The sequence below is a fragment of the Garra rufa genome, chromosome 4 (assembly GCF_049309525.1).
Source record: "Garra rufa chromosome 4, GarRuf1.0, whole genome shotgun sequence".
Taxonomy (NCBI): domain Eukaryota; kingdom Metazoa; phylum Chordata; class Actinopteri; order Cypriniformes; family Cyprinidae; genus Garra; species Garra rufa.
The window spans coordinates 10,548,869-10,575,841 of record NC_133364.1 but is presented as its reverse complement, the minus strand read 5'-3'; the positions used below and the strand labels follow the sequence as shown (position 1 = coordinate 10,575,841).

Below are 26,973 nucleotides of genomic sequence, written 5' to 3'. Positions count from 1 at the left end.
CTATATTTATTATATCTACTTCAAATTTATTATCTATATAGTTCATGTAATCATTCAAAAAATATTTTTGTTCCATCTCAATGGACAAACTTTTGCTAGAAAACAATGCAAAACATTCTTGCAACCTTATCTATGCTATACAGCTAGATAACCTTATCTAGGTGACAATTTGGCAGAATTTGCAACAACAATGTTTAATAAATCACAGAAGACCAAGAGTTTCAGCGCGCAAGACACAAAAATAGATGTAAAGGTCAACGAATTTACGATTTTCAGTTGATTGTTCCCCATTCATTATTGTTTAGCTCTTGATAGCACTGAGAGAGAAAAACACTAAAACTTAAATTGTAAATTACTGATAGCGTTAACATCTAGATGAGCTATTTTTAGTCTAGATTTTTTTTTTCTTTTGGAAGTTCAGCAGCCATGGTCATAAACTCTTGCTCTGTAGCCATTCTCCAAAATCATCTTCTTGCATGCTCCAGGGAAGAAATAACAGTATATGGGTTTTGGAGTGACATGATGGTGAGTAAATAATGACAGAATTTTCATTTTTGTATGAACTAATCCTTTAAATTGGGAGGCAGCTCTAGCATTGTGTTAAAGGCTCTGCTCTAAGCCCCAACTATCTGTGCCCGTCTGAGAAAGACAGCTGAAGTTTTTCAAGAGTCTGTGTCAAGTCGGCATCAAAGAGCAGATAAAAGACATGAGGATCAAGCTGAGATACAAGAGCGACTCTGCCTGCAAGCTCACAGCTCTCTCGCTCACATACACACACACGCACACGCACACGCACACACACACACACACACACACACACACACACACACACACACAAGCCTGTGGGCTCAAGGGTATTCATTTTATCTCTTTTTACTCATACACACACACTGTGTGGAACCAGCAGCACCCATAGCTCTCTCATGATATACACCGGCACAACTGATACGCCTCAAGACTGACGAATGATAAAATACTAAGGTTACTTTGCTCAAAACCCCTACTCTAACTATTAAACTTAGGCACGTAACTCGTCTCATACCCGGCTGTCCGGGAGAGAATAAGTAGGAACCTTTTCCCAGGACATAAAATAATGTGAGCCAGAAATAATGTTTTATGTTGTTATAAAACATTTTTATCTAACGTCTTTACATAATTGAAAAATGTTTAAAATGTATGCTTTCTTCTTCCAAGTTACTTGCAAAGCCAAGATTTTCACCGCCACTGCTAAAAAAAAATGTTTCTTTTAAATTATTTTTAGCAATGCAATTTGAAATAATATAAATAATATTTATGTTGTTTAAATGTATAATACTTTATTATGGATCTTTAATAGATCATTAAATATTTGAAAATATTATATAAAAAATATTGAAGTATATTATATAAAATATTAAATAAAAATATTATATAAAGCCAACATTTTCACTGCCACCAAAGTACTATAGAGTTATGTTATATATTATTTTTCCTAATACTTTTTAATTTAACATTTTTAATTTATATATATATATATATATATATATATATATATTACATTTTATAGATAAATTGATATTTTAAAAATAATATATATATAAAATAGTTAATTAATTAATTGACATTATTCATCATTTATAATAATATTACATTATTATATAATAACTTACAATATGTAATTTTTTACTTCTTAAGCAAACATGCTCACTGCCACAAAAGAATTGTTCAAATACTGAAAAAAAATATTGAAAAAAAAAAGTAATATTTCTAGCACTGTATTTTTATAATTGTTGGAAATATGGCTGACAATATTATTTAATTTAAAACGCTTTAAAAAAATAAATTAATTATGTGTATATGTATAAAAATTATGTGTAAAAAATATTATTTATAATAATTTTATAATAATATTATACTATTGTATAATAACTTAAAATATGTCAAATATTCTAAAATGTATTTTTTTATTTCCATTTTTATACTTCTTAAGCATGTTCAAAGCCAGAAAATAATTTCTTACAAATATTTTTAGTACTGTATTTTTACAATTGTTTTATAAAGTTTTACATTATTATTATTTATAATGATATTATATTATTTTACAATAACTTAAAATATGTTAAATATTCTAATATACCATGTTCACTGCCACAAAATTATTTAAAAAAAAGAAAAAGGTAAATAATATTTTAAGCGCTGTATTTTTAGAATTGCTAGAAATATGGCTGGAAATACACAGTATATAATAAATTGTCTTAACACTTGAATAACTACATAGAAACAATTTATCACACTCTAGCATCATTCAGACACCACTCAGAATTTCTTCAAAAAATACGAAAATCTACTTTTTTCTATTACATATAACTCACATATTACAAATACTCTAAGGTCTTTGAGTGCAGGACTGTGCCTAAATGACTACCTACCAGGCTTGTGCACAATTTCAGAATTGGCCGCCATTCAATTCATGAGTTGGAATTTGAATTGAATTGACTCCGCCCCACAGGAAGTTGAATTTGAATTGGAGTTGGAATGACAGGAAGTGGAATTAAATTCATGGCAATTCAAACACTCTCAAACATGACATTCCACACAGTCATACAACAGAAAGAATGTGTTTAATCTCACATCCAATTACATTAATTTTGTAATTTAATAGCATAATTTCGTTACACATAACTAGTCACTCCTCAACCCTGCATACATTTTGTTCCAACAAAATGATCAAATTCTTGAAATAAATTACTCCCTCAATGTTTGATTAGTTTTATTCAAAATGTTATGAGCGCATCAAAATCGATATTTTTACAACACTAAGAAGGCTCGACACACCATGAAACTTTGCTCGAAGTATCGCCTGGGTCTCTACACATGAACTCCAGCATTGAGAACATTGTTTGTGTACACAAACAAGAGAGAGGTGTCGATCTCCGAATGCGAATGAATGGACTCCATAGGACGAAATACTAGGCTTATATGAGGCTCTTTTTACAACTAGAAGTTTAATATTGTTTTTCACTTGCGACAAAACAACGAATTAGCCGTGCATTTATATGGAAATATGCTTTAGGAGCTATCCATCCTCACACTCGGAGATCGACACTTCTTGACTGGCAAGACGGCCGCGAGCGGAAACCCAAACAGTGAAAGTGAGTTGTTCAAAAACTTTCTTTTTAGTAAACTCTGTGTACACAAACAATGTTCTCAATGCTGGAGTTCATGTGTAGAGACCCAGGCGATACATCGAGCAAAGTGTCATGGTGTGTCGAGCCTTCTTAGTGTTGTAAAAATATCGATTTTGATGCGCTCAAAGTTATGCCCCTAGTACTCCCATTCACCGGCCATTGACCACAAAACTAAATCACGGTCAATCTCAAAAACGGCTCGTTTGTCGTAATTATGCTTTTAGATATAAGTTTGTCTCGTTTACAGTAACAAAAAAAACAAAAAAAAAAAACAGCCCAGGTTGCATTTTGGCAATAGTTATCCTTTAATTCAAATTCTAATTGTAATTCTACATCCTGTTTTTGACATCAATTCAAATTCAAGAATTGAATTGGAATTTAGGAGTCATTCTCAATTCAATTCTGAATTGTGCACAAGCCTGCTACCTACACATTTACTAAAAGAAACATTTCCATGCACTAAAAGAGCTAGGCAGTGATTTGTAGAGAAAGAGAGAGAGCAGGAAGTGTCTGGCTGCTCCAGAAATAAAGGAGATAAAATATGAGGCAGAGTAGGCTGTTAATTGCCTTGCTATAAATACACAACGCCTCCTTTTCAGACTATAAGGAGCAAAGTCCTCCTCCGTTGCCTTTGTGTTGGATGAGCATCAGTCGCGATGTTGCAGAAGCTGTCAGACGCCCGCGCCATATGGACGATGACGTCATGCGCGCGTAAAGGAACGCCCCGCTTTCTCAATCAGGAGTCAAAACACACGAGCTTATCTGTCTGCAACTCCTACACTCCTGCTAGTCTGTTTCATTTCACGATTTAAGAGCACTTTTTGGTAATGAGCGCTGTGGTGGTCCACTTTGAGAGAGAGAAAAGTGGCAGCTCTCTGTATAAACTGCGCAACAAGTGTTTACTAACGCGTGTCAACAACTGCGTAATGCTAAAAAGTGGACGTGAACGCGAAGTCGACGTATTTAAATAGCTTTAAATGTGCGTTTTTGCACAACGTGTTTCAGCGTTGCGATTTGTTTGTTTTGTATTCACACGCATCAGACTGGCGTCGCGTCATGAGCGTTGCGTCTTTAGGGGAGTGGGTCAAGTTCAGTTTTCTAAACAAGAGTGGACGTGAGTTTGACGTATTTAAACATCTTTCAAATGTGCGTTCACACACGTTTTAGCGTTTCGATTTGTTTGTATGTTTGTTTTTTCACACGCATCAGACTGACGTCGCGTTATGAGCGTTGCGTTTTTAGGGGGGTGGGTCAAGTTCATTTTAAATGTTTTGCGCTTCGTCGTGGTGTTTCTGAATACAATAAAGATTGAAAAATAATTAAACAGAACATTTTATATATATGTTAAGCACTTTTACTAATGCTAAATATTGTAAAATGAACGATAAACCAATGATATATATATTTTTTATGTATTTGTGATGTGAATACACACCGCATGAATTTCTTTCAAGTTAGTTCAAAAACAAAGTTTTATTGCTGGTGGAAAACAAAAAAGAACATGCTCAGTTGGTTAGAAAGTTGCTGACAAATAAAAATATATTGTTTAAAGCAATTGTGGAAAGGAACAATACGAATTGCAAAATAATATTTTTAAATATTTTGTATTTTTAACTAATATGTAACCCCGGGCCACAAAACCAGTCATAAGGGTGCTTTTTTAAATTGAGATTTATACATAATCTGAAAGCTGAATAAATAAGCTTCCCATTCATGTTATAATAAGACAATATTTAGCCGGAATACAATTATTTAAAAAGCTGAGGGTGCAAAAAAAAAAATCTACATTTTAAAGCTGTCCAAATGAAGTTCTTAGCAATGCATAACACTAATAATAAAAATTAAGGTTTGATGTATTTAGGGTAGGAATTAGGAAAAATACAAAAATCTTTATGGAACATGATCTTTACTTAATAAACTAATGATTCTGACCCATACAATGTATTTTTGGTTATTGCTACAAATATACCTGTGCTACCTAAGACTGGTTTTGTGAGCCAAGGTAACATTGTGAAATGTTTTATGACATGCACAGCTATTATCTTTCAGAGATATTAAAACTGTTCTGGTCATGTGACTCCAGCCATGTAAAAATGTTCTCATAAAAGTTACTAATATTAATAACTTGGCGTAAAACGCGTCAAACTATCTTTTCAGACCATTCGAACTCATGGGAAAACTGTAATGTGCAACTTTAGGTCACATCTTTGCTTTGGACTTACTTGAAAGTGAGGATGCAGAGCGGACGGTAGGATTTGTGGCTGGTGTTGTCAGCCATCCGTTTGCCCCAAAAGTCATTGGTGAAGATGCTCCGGAGGCTGGAGCCCGGTCTGACATCTGGATTGTTAGTGATGGCCCATATATCATCATGCACAAACTCCCCCCAGAGAGAGTTACTGTAGCAGAGCGCGCACACCGCCACCAGCGCGGCGTACCGGAGCAGCCGGACTCCCGCTCCCGGCCTCGGTAGCGCGGACAGCCGCCGCCGCTGCACGGGGGGAGGAGCGGCTTTGGTCCCTCGGCTGTTCGCTGTCATGTCGGTCCCCGTCTTGCATGCTGCTCGTGGGAGTGGAAGAGAGGAGAGTCGTCCCGTTCCATAGCCCGTGTATGCTGCACTGAAGCCCGGACAGCGTATCAGCTCTGAATGCGTAATATTAGCGAGTGTGAATGTGTATAAGGTGTTGAAATCTATGGAACCCGCCTACCCGCGCATGCGCAGAACAGAGAGAGAGAGAGAGAGAGAGGATGAGAAACAGAGAAAGAGACTAATGTAAATGAGAGAGAGAGAGAGAAAGCAGAGAGATGCAAATTAGAAAGAATGAGCACATGAGGAAAAAAAAACAGATGGAAAAAGAAAGATAAACGAAAGTGAAAGGGAGATGCATAAAATACGGAAAAATATTATTAATGTTTTGTACCTCATATTTTACGTATGTTTACCTTTTTTGCATAGTTTATTTTTTATACTTAATAACTAATAATAATAATAATAATAATAATAATAACAACAACAGTAAATTAACTTAATTAACTGCTAAATGTCTAAATGTAACTTTTCCTATTTTTGTGTGATTACTGTATGAAAGCTTGTTTCTGCTACAGGATTAAAAAAGTAAAAATACAAGATATTCTAAGAAGAAAATAACTCCAAAATTGTGAGATCTAAATTTGCAATTGCAAGATTAAGATCTTTAATATACACTACCAGTCAAATTTTTTAATATACACTACCAGTCAAAAGTTTTTGAACAGTAAGATTTTTAATGTTGTTTGTAATAATTATTTTCTGCTTACCAAGCCTGCATTTATTTGATCCAAAGTACAGCAAAAAGCAGTCAAATGTTGAAATATTTTTACTATTTAAAAGAACTGTTTTCTATTAGAATATATTTTAAATTAGCACATTTATTCAGCAATGATGCTTTAAATTGATGAAGAAATTTATAAAGTTACAAAAGATTTATTTCAGATAAATGCTGTACTTCTGAACTTTCTATTCATCAAAGAAACCTGAAAAAAAACTACATTTTTTTAACAAAATAATAATAAATGCTTTTAAGCTGCAAATCAGTATATTAGAACAATATCATGTTACTGGAGAAATGATGCTAAAAAAATCAGCTTTGAAATCACAGAAATAAATGACATTTTAAAATATATTTCAATAGAAAACTGTTTTTTTAAATAGTAAAAATATTTTAAAAATTGACTGCCTTTTGATGTACTTTGGATCAAATAAATCAAGCTTGGTGAGCAGAAAAAATATATATAAAAAAAAAAATCTTACTGTTCAAATACTTTTGCCTGGTAGTGTAGCTATTCTTTTTAAAATTATTATTTAATATATAATTTATATTTGTTTTACATTTTATATTCCATGGCAGAAAAACAGAACTGCAAAATCTAAGCTCAGAATTGTGAAGAAAAAAAGTCATATCTCACAATTCTTGACTCTTTTAATGTTAGATTAAAAGTCACAATTACCTTTTCTTTTTATTCCGTGGCAGAAACCGGTTTCTGTAGATTAAAGCTGAGAACAACAACAAAACCTGCAAAACATGTTTTATAGCCATCTATTTTATGAGTATAACTACGTGTTCAGATAATGTGCTTTGATAATAATGGATGCAATTTGAAAAATAGCTTGTTTTTTGCTGCACAAATATTCTTGTATGACACTAATTAGATCAAAAGGTATGCCGCTGATTCAATTCTATGATTTTTTTTAAACTTTGTAAATTGTGGTTATTAAAAAAAGATCAAACAAAAAGGCAAACAGAACCTGAAAGCATCTTACATTGCTTAGATGGAATATTTGGAATATCTGTAATATTTGTTATGGTTATAGCAGTATATTTTGGCAGAAACTACAGCTACCAAGGTGAAATTCTGGAGGAGAGAATGAGAGCACGAAAAAAAGAAAAAGATAAATGCAAATTATGGAGCGAATGAGAGAGAGCGAGCGCAGGCAGGAAATCAATAAAGAGCTGTGGGATATTTCACACAATGATTGCACTGCCTTGACCGTGACCTGTGCTTCCACGCAGAACCAGTCATAAGCAAATTGCTCTGCTTTTTGGACTTGCTAATGGAACAGGAAGACAGGGATAATGAATCATGATGATAAACGCACTTTTAAAGATTCAATAATGGGTGAACATCTGGCTAAACATGATTTTATGCAAGAAAAGTTAAAATTATCCTTCTGCGGGGGTTGTTTAAATACATCTGGAGGCTCCCTACGGTCAAATCGCTCTTGCAACCAGACTAAATAGTGAAACAGACCGCTGATGGAGCTTTTTTGCATTGTGAAATCATTTTCATGACAATTAAGCACATTTAAACACCCTCCACCAACTGTCAGTAGCAGAAGCAACAGCGGAAAAAAAATAACAAAGGATATTATTTAAATTGTACATAAATTTGAAAAAAGTGCATAATTTGCAACCATAAATCATGGTAATGTCTGAAGTACTGAATATATCATATTTATTTATTTATCAGATTGTGTGTGTGTGTGTGTGTGTGTGTGTGTGTGTGTGTGTGTGTGTGTGTGTGTATTAATGGAGGAACACAATTTTGGAACAAAAAATATGTTTTTAAAGGGTAAGATCTTTAATGTTTTTTAAATGTTTTTTTTTTACATTTATTTGATCCATAGCACAGCAAAAAAAGTAAAAGTTTTAAATATTTTTACTATTTAAAACAACTGTTTCCTATTTAAATATATTTTAAAATATAATTTATTCTTGTGATTTCATATTCATATCATAAACATATTATTATCAATATTTTAACAGTTGAGTTAATTTTGTTTTTTCAGGATTTCTTGGTGAATAGAAAGATCCAAAGATCAGCATTCATCTGAAATAAAAAGCTTTTGTAACATTACACACTATAAGTATCCAAGCAAAAATGCTTGGAGTAAGTAAGAAGAAATTATTAATTTTAGAAATTAATACTTTTATTCAGCAAGGATGTTTTAAATTGATAAAAAGTGATGATAAAGACATTTATAATGTTACAAAAGATTTCTATTTCGAATAAATGCTGTTCTTCTGAACTTTCTATTCATCAAAGAAACCTAAAATAAATACTACTCAGCTGTTTTCAACCTAATACTAATAATAAATGTTTTTAACAGCAAATCAGAATATTAGAATCATTTCTGAAGGATCAAGTGACTGAAGTAATGATGCTTTGAAATGACAAACAAAAATAAATTACATTTTAAAATAGATTCAAATAGAAAAGTTATTTTAAATAGTAAAAATATTTCAAAATTTTACTGTTTTTGCTGTACTTTGGATCAAATAAATGTAAACTTGGTAAGCAGAAGAGACTTCTAAAAAAACATTAAAAATCTTACTGTTCAAATACTTTTGACTGGTAGTGTATATATAAAAATAATAAAGAAATTATTATGAAGCAAAATGTGCTTAATTACCGGAAAATTATGTCACAAAAAATTATAAATGGTACTAAAATAGATTCAATTTTCTAAAAATAAAACACAATAAATCTTAAATAGTAGTGTATACAGATTATTTGTACCAGATAAACGTCACATTGTTGCGGGAATTTCAGGGTAAGCCTATCAACATATTATTGATAATAAATGTGTTTTGAGCAGCAAATCAGAATATTAGAAATACTTCTGATGGATCATGTGACTGAAGTAACGACGCTAAAAATTCAGCTTTGAAATCACAAAAATAAATTACATTTTAAAATAGATTCAAATAGAAAAGTTATTTTAAATAGAAAAACATTACAAAATGTTACTGTTTTTGCTGTACTTTGGATCAAATAAATGCAGGCTTGGTGAGCAGAAGAAACTTAAAAATCTTACTGTTCAAATACTTTTGACTGGTAGTGTATATACAAAGAAAAATAAAGTAATTATTATTAAGCAAAATGTGCTTAATTGTCAGAAAAGTATGTGACAAAAAAATCTAAATGCTACTAAAATAGATTACATTTTCTAAAAAAATAAAACGTACAATATAATTTCCTCTTTTGTTTTGGAGCGAAGTAACTAAAGCGATCTGGAAAATATACACAAATCAATGCAATGCACACGAATAGTGTTATATTAACTTTTATGACTTAAGTTAATTCTGAAAACTGACTGTTACAAAACAAACAAACCCGGAAACATACAAACATATGACAGCTATAAACATCGTCCTTCTGACATCCAGCCAGTGCACATGTTCTGTTCAGGGCAGAAAAAAATGCCTACGTATCTCTGAAGGCACTGACCAACACGACAAATCCCTCCATCTGTGTGTCAGTCCGAAGCGGTGTCCGTCTGTCTCTCTCTGGCTTGCCTTGAGCATGTCTCACCTCACTGCCTCAGCCGAGATTCTTACTGACTCATTGCGAATGAAGAGAGACTGAGAGAAACAGAATATATAACATTCAATTATTTATACACACACACACATCCACCTGCACACATGCACAAACATCCACAATTTTGTACAGATGCGCAGACACACACACACACACACACACACACACACACACACACACACACACACACACACACACACACACACACACACACAGCTTCAGGGAAGGGGCGACCCAGAGTAACCTCTTCGACCTCACTGGGGCCTTTCTGACCAGTTTTGACACCGTCTCAGTGTTCCTAATAAGAGTCATGGATCTGAAAAGCTTGCTTTGGGTCTTGGGTTAAAGATCCCATCCATCCTAAACCGAGATGTCTCGGATATCCAGAGTTCAAGCTGTTTTCGGTGTCAGAACTCTATACAGATCCAAATCCAAAGTGTCAGGTGTCTCGAACCTGCCTCAGAACAACTGGAACATCTCTGCGGGGATATGATGAAACAATCGTGCATTATTTCAAGTGTTTGAAGTAACAACAGCAGTCATCAGACAGATTAATAATGTAATGTGAATGTTCACTGTGCTAGAGTGACGACAAACGCTTTAAATACTTCATCTGTGTTGCTGAGCAATATGTTAATATTGCCATTTTTCATTTCAAACGCTGTCAATCACACTTAACTGTTATAATTAATCTATCGCTCATTTGAGAGCTCTATAAATCATATATAGATGCAGAACTTTTAGGTGAGACTGAAATAGATATTTTCCTAATGAGATAGATTTTTCAGGACCTTTTAAAAACTATCACAGTTTACACAAAAATATTAAGCAGCACTGTTTTCAACATGAACTTTCTATTCATCAAAGAAACCTAAAAAAATACTACTCAGCTGTTTTCAACATGATAATAATAATAATAATGTTTTTTTGAGAAGCAAATTAGAATATTAGAATGATTTCTGAAGGATCGTGTGACTGGAGTAGTGATGCTAAAAATTCAGCTTTGAAATGACAAAAATAAATTACATTTTAAAAATAGATTCAAATAGAAAACAGTTATTTTAAATAGTAAAATTATTTCAAATTTGTACAGTTTTTGCTGTACTTTGGATAAAAAAAAAAATGCAGGCTTGGCAGAAGAGACTTAAAAAAAACATTAAAAATCTTACTGTTCAAAAAGTTTTGACTGGTAGTGTATATATAAAGAAAATAAAGAAAAGTATATCAGAATGTGCTTAATTTTCAACATTGTTAATATTTAGAAATGTTTTGAGCAGCAAATCTGTGTTGCTGAGCTCTATGTTAATATTGCCGTTTTTCATTTCAAATGCTGTCAATCACACATAACTGTTATAATTAATCTATCGCCCATTTGAGAGCTCTATGAATCATTTATAGATGCAGAACTTATAAGTAGTAGTGTATACAGATTATTTGTACCAGATACACATGCCAGTGCCACATTGTTGCAAAAAGCCTTGCTTTTTGTGGAGTCTTAAAGCTGTTAAAGCTTATGTGCTGTTTCTAGTTGCTGTGAACCGCTCTGGTCCACGTCTTTGTAAAGGTCACACGTACACACTTACCACAGTCCTTTGACTCCTGCGCTCCTCCTCTGCTGGGTAAGGTTATAGATCTCCTGCAGTTGTTTCCTCTGGTCTTCACTCAAAGGAGATGTGAGAGACTGATACCAGCCTGCGTCTGAACTCTGAACACCTGCAACAGGAAATTATTCCATTTACAGGTGCTACACTTGTGGCATGAAATATTGTTCATTTTCAAAATGAATTTGACAAACCATAGTGTAATTTCAAATTAAGTAAAAAAGATGATTAAAAATGATATGTAATTGTATTGTACTACCAGTCAAAAGTTTTGGAACAGTAAGATTTGTAATCTTTTTAAAGAAGTCTGCATTTATTTGATCTAAAATGCAGCATAAACTGTAAAATTGTGAAATAGTTTTACTATTTAAAATAACTGGTTTCTATTTGAATATATTTTAAAAATTATTTTATTTCTGTAATGTCAAAGCTGAATTTGTAGCATCATTACTCCAGTCACATGACCCTTCAGAAATCATTCTAATATTCTGATTTGCTGCTCAAAATATTTTTTTTCATTTTTCATTTCATTTTTATTCATTATTATGTTTAAAACAGATGAGTAGATTTTATTTTGTCAGATTTCTTTGATAAATAGAAAGTTCAAAAGAACAGCATTTATCTGAAATAGAAATCTTTTGTAACATTAGAAATGTCTTTATCATCACTTTTGATTCATTTAAAGCAGGGCTGCCCAACCCTGTTCCTGGAGATCTGGCTTTCTGCAGAGTTCAGCTTTAACTCTGGTCAAACACACCTGTCTGTAATTATCAAGTGGTCCTTTAGATCCTAATTAGTTGGTTCAGGTGTATTTGATCAGGTTTGGAGCTGAACCCTGCAGGAAGGTAGACCTCCAGGATCAGGGTTGAGCAGCCCTGATTTAAAGCATCCTTGCTAAATAAAAATTACACTGACTCAAAGCTTTTGAATGCTAGTTTGAGTGTATAATGTTATAAAAGATTTTTATTTCAGATAAATGCTGATTTTTGGATCTTTCTATTCATCAAAGAATCCTGAAAAAATGTACTCAACTGTTTTTAATATTGATAATAATAATAAATGTTACTTGAACAGCAAATCTGCATATTAGAATGATTTCTAAGGAATTATGTGCCACTAAAGACTGGAGTTATGATGCTGAAAATGTTGATCACAGGAATAAATTACATTTTAACATATATTCAAATAGAACGCAGTTATTTTAAAATAGTAAAAATATTTCACAAAATTACTGCTTTTGCTGTCATTTGGATCAAATAAATGCAAAAAAAACCTATAAAAATCTTACTGTTCAAAAACTTTTGACTGGTAGTGTATATTGTATATTTAATTTAACAAAAAATGTTTACAGATAGATATATAGATATTAAGTTTTAAGACCAATATTGCTATTGAGCAAAAGGAAAAAAAATAATAACAGTGAACATATTTGATATTAGGGGAGTTGGCATGCCCTGCAGTGTAAAATGCAATTATTAATTAAATATTTACTATGAATGCAATTTTCTACGACTACGTTAATTCAGAAACTACATAAAAAATGTAGCAATTTTAAAAATGGTAAAAACCTAAATACATTTTAACCTAAAATCCTGATTAAAACAAGTGTAATGGACTACCCATTTACTTAAAGTCAGTGTAAAGCAATTTTAAATGTGTTCTGAGTTTGTCACACCACAGAAAAATGTGTTATTAACCACCCACCTAAATTTGAATGATAAAAAAAACACCAAGTAAATAAAATAAGTTGGCAAAATCTTGAAAAAACAAGCAGCATCATCTGAATTGCCATTTACACAGACTTTAAAATTCATTTATATGAAGCAGGATTTTGGACAAATGAGATTTCACTGTGGGTGGGGCTGCTCTATGCAAATATGGCATAATGTGACATATCTTATATATGTAATAAATGTATTATGTAAATATACATGTGCGGTATATTACGGAGTAAATAAAATGTGCATACGGAGCAGGGAGGCGGTGAAGAACTGATATTCATCCTCTCCGTTGTCATAGTCCAGTGGTGTACTGTACTCCTCTAATGGGGTCCCCTCCAGACCTTCATCATCCCAGTATTCATCATCGTCATCATCATCTTCATCTTCATGATCATTCCCAGTGGGAACACAGGATGACTGCAGGGCCACCCCTTTCTGCCCGACCTCGTCCTCATCGCTGGGAATCTCCTCTGAAAAACAGACCAAACTCAGAGTAGTACACTTCCAGAGTAGTGAAGTGAACAGGAGGGGTGTGGTGATGTAGTCTGGATCTTGTTGAGGTAAAGGTCACTTCTAAAAATAGAGATTTCCAGTGTTTGAATCCCACACTACCGGTCCCAATTGTTTAAAGCTACAAAAAAGGCCCAGAGTTGATGATTTACGAGACACATTTTGGAATTTATATATTTTTGGATTACAGTGAAACAGCGGTGTACAAATCAAAGTAAATCAACAAATCAAAGTAAACACTGGAAAAAACATTCGTTGTAAGCAGTATATATTGATAATACAGGTTTGGAACAACATGAGGGTGAGTAAATGATGACAGAATTTACATTTTAGGTTAACTATCCCTTTAATGTTCGTTTTAATAGAATATCTCCTAACTTAAATTCATATTTAAGCATACATTTTTCACTAAATTTGGTTAGATGAGATGAGAAAGAGGTTTAATGTTTTTTAAAGAAGTCTCTTCTGCTTACCAAGCCTGTATTTATTTGATCCAAAGTACAGCAAAAACAGTAACATTTTGAAATATTTTTACTATTTAAACTATGCTTTCTATTTTTATAATATTTTTTGAAATGTTATTTATTCCTGATTTCAAAGCTGAATTTTTAGCATCATTACTCCAGTCACACGAATCTTCAGAAATCATTGTAATATTCTGATTTGCTGCTCAAAAACATTTATTATTATTATTATTATGTTGATAACAGCTGAGTAGATTTTTAGATTTGAAAGTTGAACAGAACAGCATTTATTTGAAATATAATTTTTTTGTAACATTATAAATGTCTTTATAAGGCATCCTTGCTAAATAAAAGTATTAATTTCTATTATTTCTATAATTATACTGACTCCAAGCTTTTGAATGGTATAGTGTATGTTACAAAAGCTTTCTATTCATTAAAGAATCCTAAAAAAAAAAGTACTCAACTGTTTTAAATATTGGTAATATTGTGACACTGAAGACTGGAGTAATGATGCTGAATATTCAGCTTTGAAATCACAGGAATAAAACATTTTAAAATATATTCCAATAGAAAAAAAATCTTATTATTATAATTATTAAAAATTATTTAAAAAACAATTTAAAAAAAAACTTTTGACTGGTAGTGTATTTGTGACCCTGGACCACAAAACCAGTCTTAAGTCGCTGGGGTATATTTGTAGGAATAGCCAAAAATACATTGTATGGGTCAAAATTATTGATTTTTCTTTTATGTCAAAAATCATTAGGAAATTAAGTAAAGATTGTTCCATGTTCCATGAAGATTTTTTGTAAAATTCCTACTGCAAACATTTCAAAATGTAATTTTTGATTAGTAATATGCATTGTTAAGAGCTTAATTTGGACAACTTTAAAGGTGATTTTCTCAGTATTTTGATTTTTTTGCACCCTTAGATTCCAGATTTTCAAACAGTTGTATCTCGGCCAAATATTGTCCTATCCTAACAAACTATACATCAATAGAAAGCTTATTTATTGAGCTTTCATATGATGTATATATCTCAGTTTTGTAAAATTTAATCTTATGACTGGTTTTGTGGTCCAGGGTCACATTTGTGCTTCAACAATATATTGCATAGTTGTCTCTCCAAAACAAACTGTCCAAACATTAAGGTCATACTGGACAAGGGTATAGGGGTCGTGAAGATCTATTTAATTTGTTAGAGTCAAGCACTTGAAGCCCAAAGGTTCAGAATCATGTTAAACTAACAGGCACGAGTCGTTCCTCCATTTCCCATGTCTCCGGGGCCCTGTTACAGCAATACAATCAGTTCTCAGTCGTCCGTAAACCCTGATGACTAAAGACCAACCTGAAGCTATATATGCCAGAAATAGTACTTCCTGTGCAGGGATTAAGTTTACCTGAGGTGAAGTGAGACAAGGACTTGATGAAACAGAGATTAATAGAACCACACAGACGACCAAAAGCAAAACCAAACCACACTGGATTCTACAGGTTGCTGCTTAAACACTTAATTACATTGTATTTGCTGTTAAAGCAGCCATTTTATACATATTTAGCAACTTTGTTTCTCTAAAAGTCATTTATTGCTCTAGTCAGGGTTTCGTGCACCAAAACATCTTCACGAAAGACCGTTTTCCACTCTCTGTGACTCTTATTAAATTAAAGTAATTGCTATGGTGCCTCTAAGGGTTCTATATGTAAATGAGGTCATTTACATATAGAAGTCTTAAAGGTATAGATGCTAAACCCATTTGCAAGTGAAATGCTTATAAGTGTATCTCAGTCACACACAATCTTACCATTCTCTTCCTCCTCTGAGCCTTGAGCTCTGGCGAGCTGCTCCGGTTTGTTGAGCACTCGGGTGGCGTAGATGTGCTTTAAACCCAGGAAGAGGAGGAGGATTGAAGGAACGATCTGACCTGCGACTTCCTCAAGGACCGCAGGGCGGCTGGGCAGCTCCATTAAAACACTGAGCCCAATGATGCACATCTTACGGTCATGTACTCTGTGGATATGTAGTGTTAAACATGTTTATGAATAATTCATACTGAAAAAAGATAGCGGTTCTTATTTAAAAATAGATTTCTAGCAGATACATACACTACATTCTATTTTTTCAAATTCAAAATTTAAATTTAGTTTACTTCCATACCATAAATTAAAATTCCAGAATTTAACAGTAATTTAAAACCATTTGAAAATCAGTTCTAAACAGCGTACATTCCACTCAGAAACCGCCGCCACATCAGCACAAATACAGGTCAACGTATTTAATCTAAATTAATCTCTGTTAATAAAACGGATGGGATCTTTTGAACCAAACTTAAGGCATTTCCTGTGCTAATGGTCTTACCCTAAAAAGAACTCTGTGTCGTTCATCCATTGGTTGATGAACTGTGCTGTGATTGGCTCTGGGCTGTGTGGGAAGCGGATGTTCTCCAGAGTGTGTATTAATAAGGTTGGGTTGTAGTACAGAGCTGCGATTACCACCTGTAGACACATGGTGCGGAGCTCGCTGGACTTCACACCTCGCGTTAACCGCTCCAACACGGCCTCCACGAATAGAGGGATACACTAACAAAGGCACAGGTGGCAAATTTGATATTACATTAATGTGCAAATGTGATATTGCTCATTAAACACGCAATACACACCATTAATCAAGCAGCTGACACAGGATGCTTTCACAGCTGAAAGCATCCTGACCACCAGGGCTATTATTACTACTTTAAACCTATTTAAAAATATTTTATATATATATATATATATATATATATATATATATATATATAGTAAACAGTTAAAGAAACTAAAATGACTATCTACAAATAAATAATATAATTAATAAATAATTAAATACTGAACCTGACCTAAAACACACTAAAACTAAAAAGTAACAGTATTTATTATTTTGAAAAAAGGACACAAGCTTATAAAATCACTCATAAACAATTACAAAAATAAAGCAAATTCTATATGAAAAGTGTTTCCTTGAACCACATCACATCAGATAAATGAGTGAATAAATAACGAATAACTAAAAAAAAAAAAAGGTAATGTTGCATTGACTAAAATTAACTAAAAATGAATTAAAGCTGCACTAAATAAATGAAATAACTGAACTAAAACTAAAAAAAGAAATATATTAAACCTAAATAATAAATAGTGTTTCTGATTTACTTTTTAAAAAAGACACAAAAATGTAAAAATGTGTTTAAAAATAAAATATAAATATGAAAAACTAAAAAAAAAAACTAAAAAAATGTTGCCTCAAATGACTGAAATTAATTAACGTTGTACTAAATAAATAAATGAATGAATTAACAACAGAAAAAAAATCTACTTAAATAATAACAAACACTATTAAAAACAAAAATAAAATAGATTTCACACGAAAAATATTACCTTGGCAACAACCCGAAACTAAAAAAGTAAATGTTGCCTTGAATGAAATAAAAAGAATGAACAAACTAAAACTGAAATAAAGCTAATAAAACAATACAATAAAATAAAAAATAAAACTAATTTTATATGAAAAATGTTACATTGGCAACAAACTGAAATAAACTGAATTTGAACCACTCAATTTACTAACTATGAATACATAAGTAAACTAAACTGAACTAAATATTTTTTTAAGAAATATACAGTATTAAACCTGGATAATAAAGAATAGTATTTTTGATTTACCTTTTTAAAAAAAGACAATTTATTTAAAATTAAGACTAAAAATAAACATAAACATAAAAATAAAACATGAACTAAAAAAAATGTAAATGTTGCCATGAATGAAATGAACTGAAATGAATTAAAGTTGCACTAACTGAATAAAATAATATTGAACTGAAACTCAAATAAAAAATTTTTTTTACCTAAATAATAAACAACAATTTTGAATAATAGAATAATAGAAGAAAAAAGGACACAAAACTAATGAAAAAAATAAAATAAAAAAAGAATGTTAAAGAAACTACTAAAATAAAAAATAACATATTTATAATAATAGAAGAAAAAAAAGACGTGTTAAAGTAATGTTAAAAAAAACGACTAAAAGTTATACTAAAATTGAAAATATTACTGAAAATCTATTTTAAAATACTAATAAAAACTAAAACAGTATATAAAATAATAATAATAATACCTGACACAAAAAAACATGGCAAAACACACCCAAATTTGCATATATATATACACATACCTGGTCAATGCCGCGTCCACGACACTGCAATATAATGACCTCTAGAAGTTTGGCAGCATGGCATTCTGGGTCTTCCCCAGCATCACTAGTTAGGACCTGTGGGATGAGAGGTCAAAATGTCAAATGCATATGAAACAATGACATAAAATACAGTTTAAATGGAAATATTTATGAGAAATTGCAAATTAAGACCTTTTTGCACATGGTGTAAATGACCTCCAGGTATTTGGGGTCTGACAGCAGCATATTTGTGTCCACGGTAACATAATTGTGCAAGAGGGGCATCATATCTGCATCAACAGGGTAATATATCACATCATTAACCGAGTACTCGATATTGCCACAATCATTTTCAAATGACTCATGTAAATACGCACATCCATCAACTTAATGACGCTTTCAACCTAGTTCAATCATGACATGATTAATAGCTTAAGGTGGAGCGGAGAGATCAAGTCTGAGCTTGGCTCTCCGCTGGTGTTTTACGCCACAGGTGAAGTATCTCTGAGCTACATGTGTGTCTGAGACCTGTGAAGTAGTCAAAGCAGTCGTGCTGGAAGACGTCGTACAGCACCCCCAACAGCTGCCACATCTGAGGGGAGATGGAATAACAGGTGAGTCCAAACGCCAGCGACAAGATCTCCTCATAAAACTCTGGAAAAGACAAAGAGAATGTGGCCGATCGCTTCTGAAACAGAGGCAGGGTGTTTTGAACAGTCAAAGGGATACATATTGCATAATTAAAACGATTTGATATTGAAATTTTAATTCCACTCCACCATTAATGTAACCGTATGTCTACTGTCTACATCCTATGTATTTATGTAAATGTAGCAATGCAAACGTAGCAACAACTCTAAAAGCAAAACAAATTAATGCTATCACTATCAGCATGAACACACCTTAAAGGGGAATTGACTTCCAGAACAAAAATGTACAGATAATTTACTCACCCCCTTGTCATCCAAGATGTTCATGTCTTTCTTTCTTCAGTCATAAAGAAATTGTTTTTTGAGCAAAACCTTTCAGGATTTTTCTACATATAGTGGACTTCTATGATGCCCTGAGTTTGAATGTCGAAAATGCAGTTTAAATTCAGCTTCAAAGGGCTTTAAACGATCCTAGTTGAGGAAGAAGAGTCTCATGTAGTGAAACGATCAGTTATTTTCTAAAAAAAAAAAGTACAATTTATATACCTTTTATTTGCTCGTCTTGTCTTGCTCTGCATGAACTCTGTATTCTAGTGCAAGACAGTTAGGGTATGTCAAAAAAACTCCCATTTCATTTTCCTTTCCAGCTTCAAAATTATCCTACATCGCTGTTTTACCTTTTTTTTTTTGTAAAGAGCGTTTGGTCTTCTTTGCATTTCACACTGGGTTGGTACTTCTGCAGCGATGTAGGGTGATTTTGAAGTTGGAGGAGAAAATGAGATGGGAGTTTTTCAACATCCCCTAACTGTGTTGAACCGGGAATACACAGAATTCAGGCAGAGCTAGACAAGACGAGCATTTGAGGTTAAAAAGTATTTAAATTGTCTTTTTTTTTTTTAAATACCAGATTGTTTTGATAGATAAGACCCTTCTTCCTTGGCTATGATCGTTTAGAGCCCTTTGAAACGGCATTTAAACTGTATTTTGGAAGCTCAAACTCGAGGGCACCATAGAAGTCCACTATATGGAGAGAAATCCTGAAATGTTTTCCTCAAAAAACAATTTCTTTATGACTGAAGAAAGAAAGACATGAACATTTTGGATGACAAGATGGTGAGTAATATATCTGTACATTTTTGTTTTGTTCTGGGAGTGAACTTCTCCTTTAAGAATCTTCATGGGAATGTCTTTAAAATTATTTTAAGTAATTTGTGAGATGTCACTAAAACATTTCATATTAAGGTAAAAATCTATAATAAATAATCTTGAACTGGAAAATAGTGTCACGCACACACCTGCCATACCTATGATGGGTTTCTGGAGGACGAGACCGATCACCTGCAGGCATATTCCCTCCAGCTGTTGACTGATCTAAGATTGATAGAAATAGAGGAAGAGAGCGACAGATGGGAAATATTTCAACCTAGCAACATGTTCAAATAAATTCTGATGCAATTCATAGAGGCCGTTCACCCAAACATGATCGCTCTGATCAGACCAATTTGCGAACAAATCATTCATGTCTTTTATTACTCACTAAAAACTCCCACAGATCATGTTTTCATGGCATTTTAAGTCTTATTTCGTAACAAAGTGGTTATATCTAAGAGTGCGAGTTGTTCGTTTACTTTTTTAAATAAGTCTTTCCATTAACACCATAATATTTTCCATTCAGACTGATTCGCGAACGCATGAACATAACTTTACCTGCTGGTGTCTCTGTTAGACAATGTTTCTTTAGAAAAACGAGTGATTTGTACACTTTTTAATGTTATATTTTGTAATATGTGACCCTGGACCACAAAACCAGTCTTAAGTCGCTGGGGTATATTTGTAGCAATAGCCAAAAATACATTGTATGTGTCAAAATTATTGATTTTTCTTTTACGCCAAAAATCATTAGGAAATTAAGTAAAGATCATGTTCCATGAGGATTTTTTGTAAAATTCCTACTGTAAACATATCAAAATGTAAATTTTGATTAGTAATATGCATTGTTAAGAACTTAATTTGGACAACTTTAAAGGTGATTTTCTCAGTATTTTGATTTTTTTGCATCCTCAGATTCCAGATTTTCAAATAGATGTATCTCGGCCAAATATTGTCCTATCCTAACAAACCATACATCAATAGAAAGCTTATTTATTGATCTTTCATATGATGTATACATCTCAGTTTTGTAAAATGTAACCTTATGACTGGTTTTGTGGTCCAGGGTCACATATAGGTGTAGTTTTAGTTTTGTACTATGAAATTGCTTCTCACCCAATTTTCAGGAGGCTCTGCCTCCCTTCCTTCCTCAGAGGAAAAGCCCCTGGTGCATGTTCTTATGCTAAAAATTCATGAAAGATTTCCAAACCTCTTTTCGGTCCCCCATGACTGTGAGGATAGTGTCTATGGTGCTGAGGATCCCAAGGGCCATCACAGTCTTTTCTTCACTTTCCTCGTATTCTTCACTCTGGAGAATTTTACTGAAGATTTCCGCCTGTGCACAACAATCTCTTTTAGCATAAAAGCGTATAATTACTCGATGATAAACCTAGAAGATGAGTGCAGTACCAGGTTCTGTGTCATATCCACCGCAATGACAGCCACTTCCTCACTGTATTCACAGATCATCTTCTGAATGACACCGGTGAGGTCGTCGTTCTCCGTTTCTTTGATGATGTGCAGCAGCTCCTGCATCACAGGCTTAATAAAGGGCCGGATGTAGACCTTAGCTGCACTCATGCAAAACAAAAATGACAGAAAGAGGGAAGAATCATGTAAGTACTGGACAGACCTTAGCTGCACTCATGCAAAACACAAAAGTCAGAAAGAGGGAAGATTTATCCAAGTACTGGACGGGCAGACAGCGGACTTTCTTTTAAATAGGTTAATCCACTTGTCTCCTAAACCAATTATAGAGAGTAAACTCATTTAATTTCGTGAAATTAATTTGATGCATATTAAGCGCATTAGTGTTCTGCATTTTGTTCTCAAATGAAAGCAGACGCATTTATTTTTATTATGTTTGTGGCTTGATAGAGCAGACATGTTTTTATTTTATTTAAGCTTCTTATTCAATCTACCTGTCAGTTAAATATCACTAATACTGTTAATCTGTCTAGAAACCACCCTTAACATCCTAGCAACTGCATATCAATGTCCTTATCTGCTTTATTTTTCCTGTAAGCACAGACACAGCCATTTGTGACCCTGGACCACAAAACCCAGCATAAGGGTAAATTTGTTGCAATTGAGATTTATACATTATCTGAAGGCTGAATAAATAAACTTTCCACTGATGTATGGTTTGTTAAGATGGGGACAAAAATACAAATGAAGTTCTTAGCAATGCGTATTACTAATCAAAAATTAAGTTTTGATATATTTACAGTTGGAAATTTACAAAATATCTTCATGAGCATGATCTTTACTTAATATCCTAATGATTTTTGGCATAAAAGAAAAATTGGTGAAGAAAAATGTGTGAGGCTTCCAGTTTCATTCCAGCTATTTTATAGCTGTACAAAACAGCTTGTTTTGCTGCTTGATGTGTGCCTTACTATATTGTTTTAATGTATTATCTTAATTATGAACACAATATTTTGTAGTGTAAACAGTTTTACTGTTTACTGCACTTCTTCTTTCTTCTCACTCTTTCCTAATGAACATAAAATGTTAAAACATAAAAAATACCCATGTAGAGGTTTGGCTTTTTTATATTTATGAGACATGATATAGTTTTGCTAAATCAACAAGTCTGAGTGATCACAAATGTGACCCTGGACCACAAAACCAGTCATAAGGTTAAATTTGACAAAACTGGGATGTATTCATCATATGAAAGCTCAATAAATAAGCTTTCTATTGATGTATGGTTTGTTAGGATAGGACAATATTTGGCTGAGATACATCTATTTGAAATCAGAAATCTGAGGATTCAAAAAAATCAAAAAGACTGAGAAAATCACCTTTAAAGTTGTCCAAATTAAGTTCTTAACAATGCATATTACTAATCAAAAATTACATTTTGATATATTTACAGTAGGAATTTTTCAAAAAATCTTAATGGAACATGAACTTTACTTAATTTCTTAATGATTTTTGGCATAAAAGAAAAATCAAAAATTTTGACCCATGCAATGTATTTTTGGCTATTGCTACAAATATACCCCAGCGACTTAAGACTGGTTTTGTGGTCCAGGGTCACAAATATTGTATTGATTTTATACAACAGTTCAACAAATTAAAGTGAATATTAAATGAGAAACAATATTGAATTTAGACAAATATTGTCTGTTTTATCTGTTTCACCAACAAAAATTGTTCTAAACAAAGCTGGAGCAGAAAATGTTTGTCCCTGGACCAAAAAACAGCCGTAAGGAGCAAAATTAGCAATTTTTCTTTTATGCCAAAAATCATTAGGATATCAAGTAAAGACTTTGCACTGTAAATATATCAAAAAGTAATTTTTGATTCGTAACATGCATTGCTAATTTTTCAAACAGTTGTTTCTTGTCCAAATATTGTTCTATCCTAACAAACGTATGGCTATCAACGGAAATCTTTATTATTATTCAGCTTTTAGATGATGTATAAATCTCAATTTCAAAACATTGGTTTTGTGGTCAAGGCTCACATTTGTGCATTGTTTTGTTCCTGAATGAGTCTGTTTTTGAAGAAATCATTTAAATCAATGATTGATTCAATTGATGATTCAATGATCCATTCATACAGACAGTCATTTGCTTCGTTTCCAATGAATCAGCCATTTTGCACAAATCATTTGAAAGAATGATTCAATGAATCACCAATTAAAGGGGCAGTTCACCCAGAAATGAAAATTGCCATTAATTACTCACGCTTACATAATTTCAATCCTGTAAGACCTTCGTTTATCTTCGAAACACAGATTAAGATATTTTAGATGAAATCCGAGAGCTTTCTTACCTTGCATTGATGGCAACGCACCTGATATGTTCAAGGCAATAAGGACGCAGTTAAAGGATAACTGTTGCCAAAATGCAACCTGGGCTGTTTTTTTTTTTTACTGTAAACGAGACAAACATATATCTAAAAGCATAATTACGACAAACGAGCTCTTTTTAAGATTGACTGTGATTTCTTTTCGTGGTCAATGGCCGGTGAATGGGAGTACTAGGGGCATAACTTTGAGCGCATCAAAATCGATATTTTTACAACACTAAGAAGGCTCAACACACCATGAAACTTTGCTCGATGTATCGCCTGGGTCTCTACACATGAACTCCAGCATTGAGAACATTGTTTGTGTACACAGAGTTTACTAAAAAGAAAGGTTTTGAACAACTCACTTACACTGTTTTGGTTTCCGCTCGCAGCCGTCTTGCCAGTCAAGAAGTGTCGATCTCCGAATGCGAATGAATGGACTCCATAGGACGAAATATTAGGCTTATATGAGGCTCTTTTTACAACTAGAAGGTTAATATTGTTTTTCACTTGCGACAAAACAACGAATTAGCCGTGCATTTATATGGAAATATGCTTTAGGAGCTATCCATCCTCGCATTCGGAGATCGACACTTCTTGACTGGCAAGACGGCCGCGAGCGGAAACTCAAACAGTGAAAGTGAGTTGTTCAAAACCTTTCTTTTTAGTAATCTCTGTGTACACAAACAATGTTCATGTGTAGAGACCCAGGCGATACATCGAGCAAAGTGTCATGGTGTGTCGAGCCTTCTTAGTGTTGTAAAAATATAGATTTTGATGCGCTCAAAGTAATGCCCCTAGTACTCCCATTCACCGGCCATTGACCACAAAACGAAATCACGGTCAATCTCAAAAACGGCTCGTTTGTCGTAATTATGCTTTTAGATATAAGTTTGTCTCGTTTACAGTAAAAAAAAAAAAAAAAAAGGTTGCATTTTGGCAATAGTTATACTTTAAAATAGTCCATGTGACAGCAGTGGTTCAACCTCATAAACTGACAGGGAAGAAAATAAATTATTTAATAAAGCCAATATTTTTGTTTTCTTTGCATACAAAAATTTTTATTTAACAATGCACATACTGCCTTTCTAGGCCTTGAACATGTCAGTTGCGTTGCAGTCTATGCAAGGACAGAAAGCTGTTGGATTTCATCAAAAAAATCTTAATTTGTGTTCTGAAGATGAACGAAGGTCTTACGAGTTTGGAACGTCATGAGGGTGAGTAATTAATGACAGAATTTTCATTTTAGGGTGAACTATACCTTTAAGTGTGTGTGTGTGTGTGTGTGTGAGAGAGAGAGATCAAACCTTGTTCCTGGTTCCTGACCAGCGTCTGCAGTGCAATGGCTGCCTCTACTTTGACAGGCATCTCCTTGTCATCCACCAGGTTCTGTTTGACCAGCTCCACAGCGTTCCTTAGGATCAGCTCATTATGGAACTTCAGAGGACTGAATGAGTGCAGCACCCAGCACGACTGAACACACACACCGCAGAAAGACTACAATTACGCCTCCATGGAAACCAGTGTTGCTTTAAAGGCCCTTGACAGAAGCAGTTTTGATAGCCAAAGCACTGTGCAAAACATACTTCCAAATTCAACTAGTCATGGGTTATTTGAGCAACTAGCTGGTTATGTCCACCAGAAACAGACTACGGACTATGAGCACAGACTATTAACAGGGTAAATGATAGATAGTGGACAAATAAGCACACTAATTAACCACTTCAATTGCAAACTATTACAGTCCTCTCAGAAAAAATAAACAAGGCTTTCAGTACCAATTATGCATAATAACAGGAGCATTTCACACAGCAGGCAATTTGAAATTGGACAGTAATTGTCTTGAAATTTATTGTTGGAGATTTTGTTAAGAATGCGGTGCTTTGATGGCTGTATCGGCGGTGCTTTAGAGGGCTGAATTTATGGACAATTCTCTTAAGAGCGTTTTATTACTGTATGCTGACAGTCTAATTATCCATAGTTATCATGACAAAGCCATTTCTGTGAAGATCTTTGCATTTTAATTAAGAAGTCTTTAAATCTAAAGAAAAACTCAATCACTGATTAGTCTGTTGTTAGGATGATTAGTTGACCATCCTGGCCAATCCTATCCTAAAACTAATAAAAACATTTTTGTTCATTTGAAATAAAATACATAAAATAAAATCAAATAGAATGCATTAAATGAAAATTAGAAACTGAAATAAGTTTAAGTATTACCACTACCAAATGAAATAAAAATAAAACAAAAACTGAAATAAAGATGAAATGAAAACGTTTAGATAAAAAAGCAATCAAACAGTCAAAAGCACATATTAAATTTACAAAATACAAAAAATTAACAAAAATAAAATAAATAAATAAAGAGAAAATAAAAAATATACACTACCAGTCATAAGTTTTTGAACAGTAAGATTGTGCTTTTAAAAAAAAGTCTTATCTGCTCACCAAACCTGCATTTATTTGATCCAAAATATAGAAAAAACAGTAAAATTTTGTTATATTTGTTTTATTTAAAATAACTTTCTATTTGAATATATTTTAAAATATAATTTATTCCTGTGATTTCAAAGCTGAATTTTTAGCATTACTCCAGTCACATGATCCTTCAGAAATCTTTCTAATACGCTCATTTGCTGCTCAAAAACATTTATTATTATTATGTTGAAATTTTTTTCAACTTATTTTGATGAATAGAAAGTTCAGAAGAACAACATTTATCTGAAATAAAAATCTTTTGTAACATAATAAATTACACTTTTAATTTCTATAATTTCTGTTAAAAACCGTTTTAAATATTATTAATAATAATCAATGTTTCTTGAACAGCAAATCAGCATATTAG

The 26,973-nt window shown here is 32.9% G+C and overlaps 2 protein-coding genes across 2 annotated transcripts in view; both read right to left on the bottom strand.

Moving 5' to 3' along the window:
• tmtc1 (transmembrane O-mannosyltransferase targeting cadherins 1) overlaps positions 1–5,794 on the bottom strand; it is a 57,827-nt gene extending 52,033 nt beyond the window's left edge. Inside the window, exon 1 of the mRNA XM_073838626.1 lies at positions 5,390–5,794. Within this exon, the coding sequence (XP_073694727.1) occupies positions 5,390–5,703 (314 nt within the window). The 5' untranslated portion in view covers positions 5,704–5,794. The remainder of the gene's footprint in view (positions 1–5,389) is intronic.
• A 3,958-nt stretch (positions 5,795–9,752) lies between these two features.
• Positions 9,753–26,973, bottom strand: part of ipo8 (importin 8) — a 23,921-nt gene continuing 6,700 nt past the window's right edge. The window contains exons 10-21 of the mRNA XM_073837707.1: positions 25,436–25,601; positions 21,735–21,895; positions 21,535–21,660; positions 20,480–20,546; positions 19,054–19,179; positions 18,718–18,815; positions 18,526–18,621; positions 16,681–16,901; positions 16,127–16,332; positions 13,596–13,817; positions 11,609–11,738; positions 9,753–10,504 (exon numbers count right to left, since the gene is read on the bottom strand). Coding sequence (XP_073693808.1) covers position 10,504; positions 11,609–11,738; positions 13,596–13,817; positions 16,127–16,332; positions 16,681–16,901; positions 18,526–18,621; positions 18,718–18,815; positions 19,054–19,179; positions 20,480–20,546; positions 21,535–21,660; positions 21,735–21,895; positions 25,436–25,601 — 1,620 coding nt within the window. The 3' untranslated portion in view covers positions 9,753–10,503. The remainder of the gene's footprint in view (positions 10,505–11,608; positions 11,739–13,595; positions 13,818–16,126; positions 16,333–16,680; positions 16,902–18,525; positions 18,622–18,717; positions 18,816–19,053; positions 19,180–20,479; positions 20,547–21,534; positions 21,661–21,734; positions 21,896–25,435; positions 25,602–26,973) is intronic.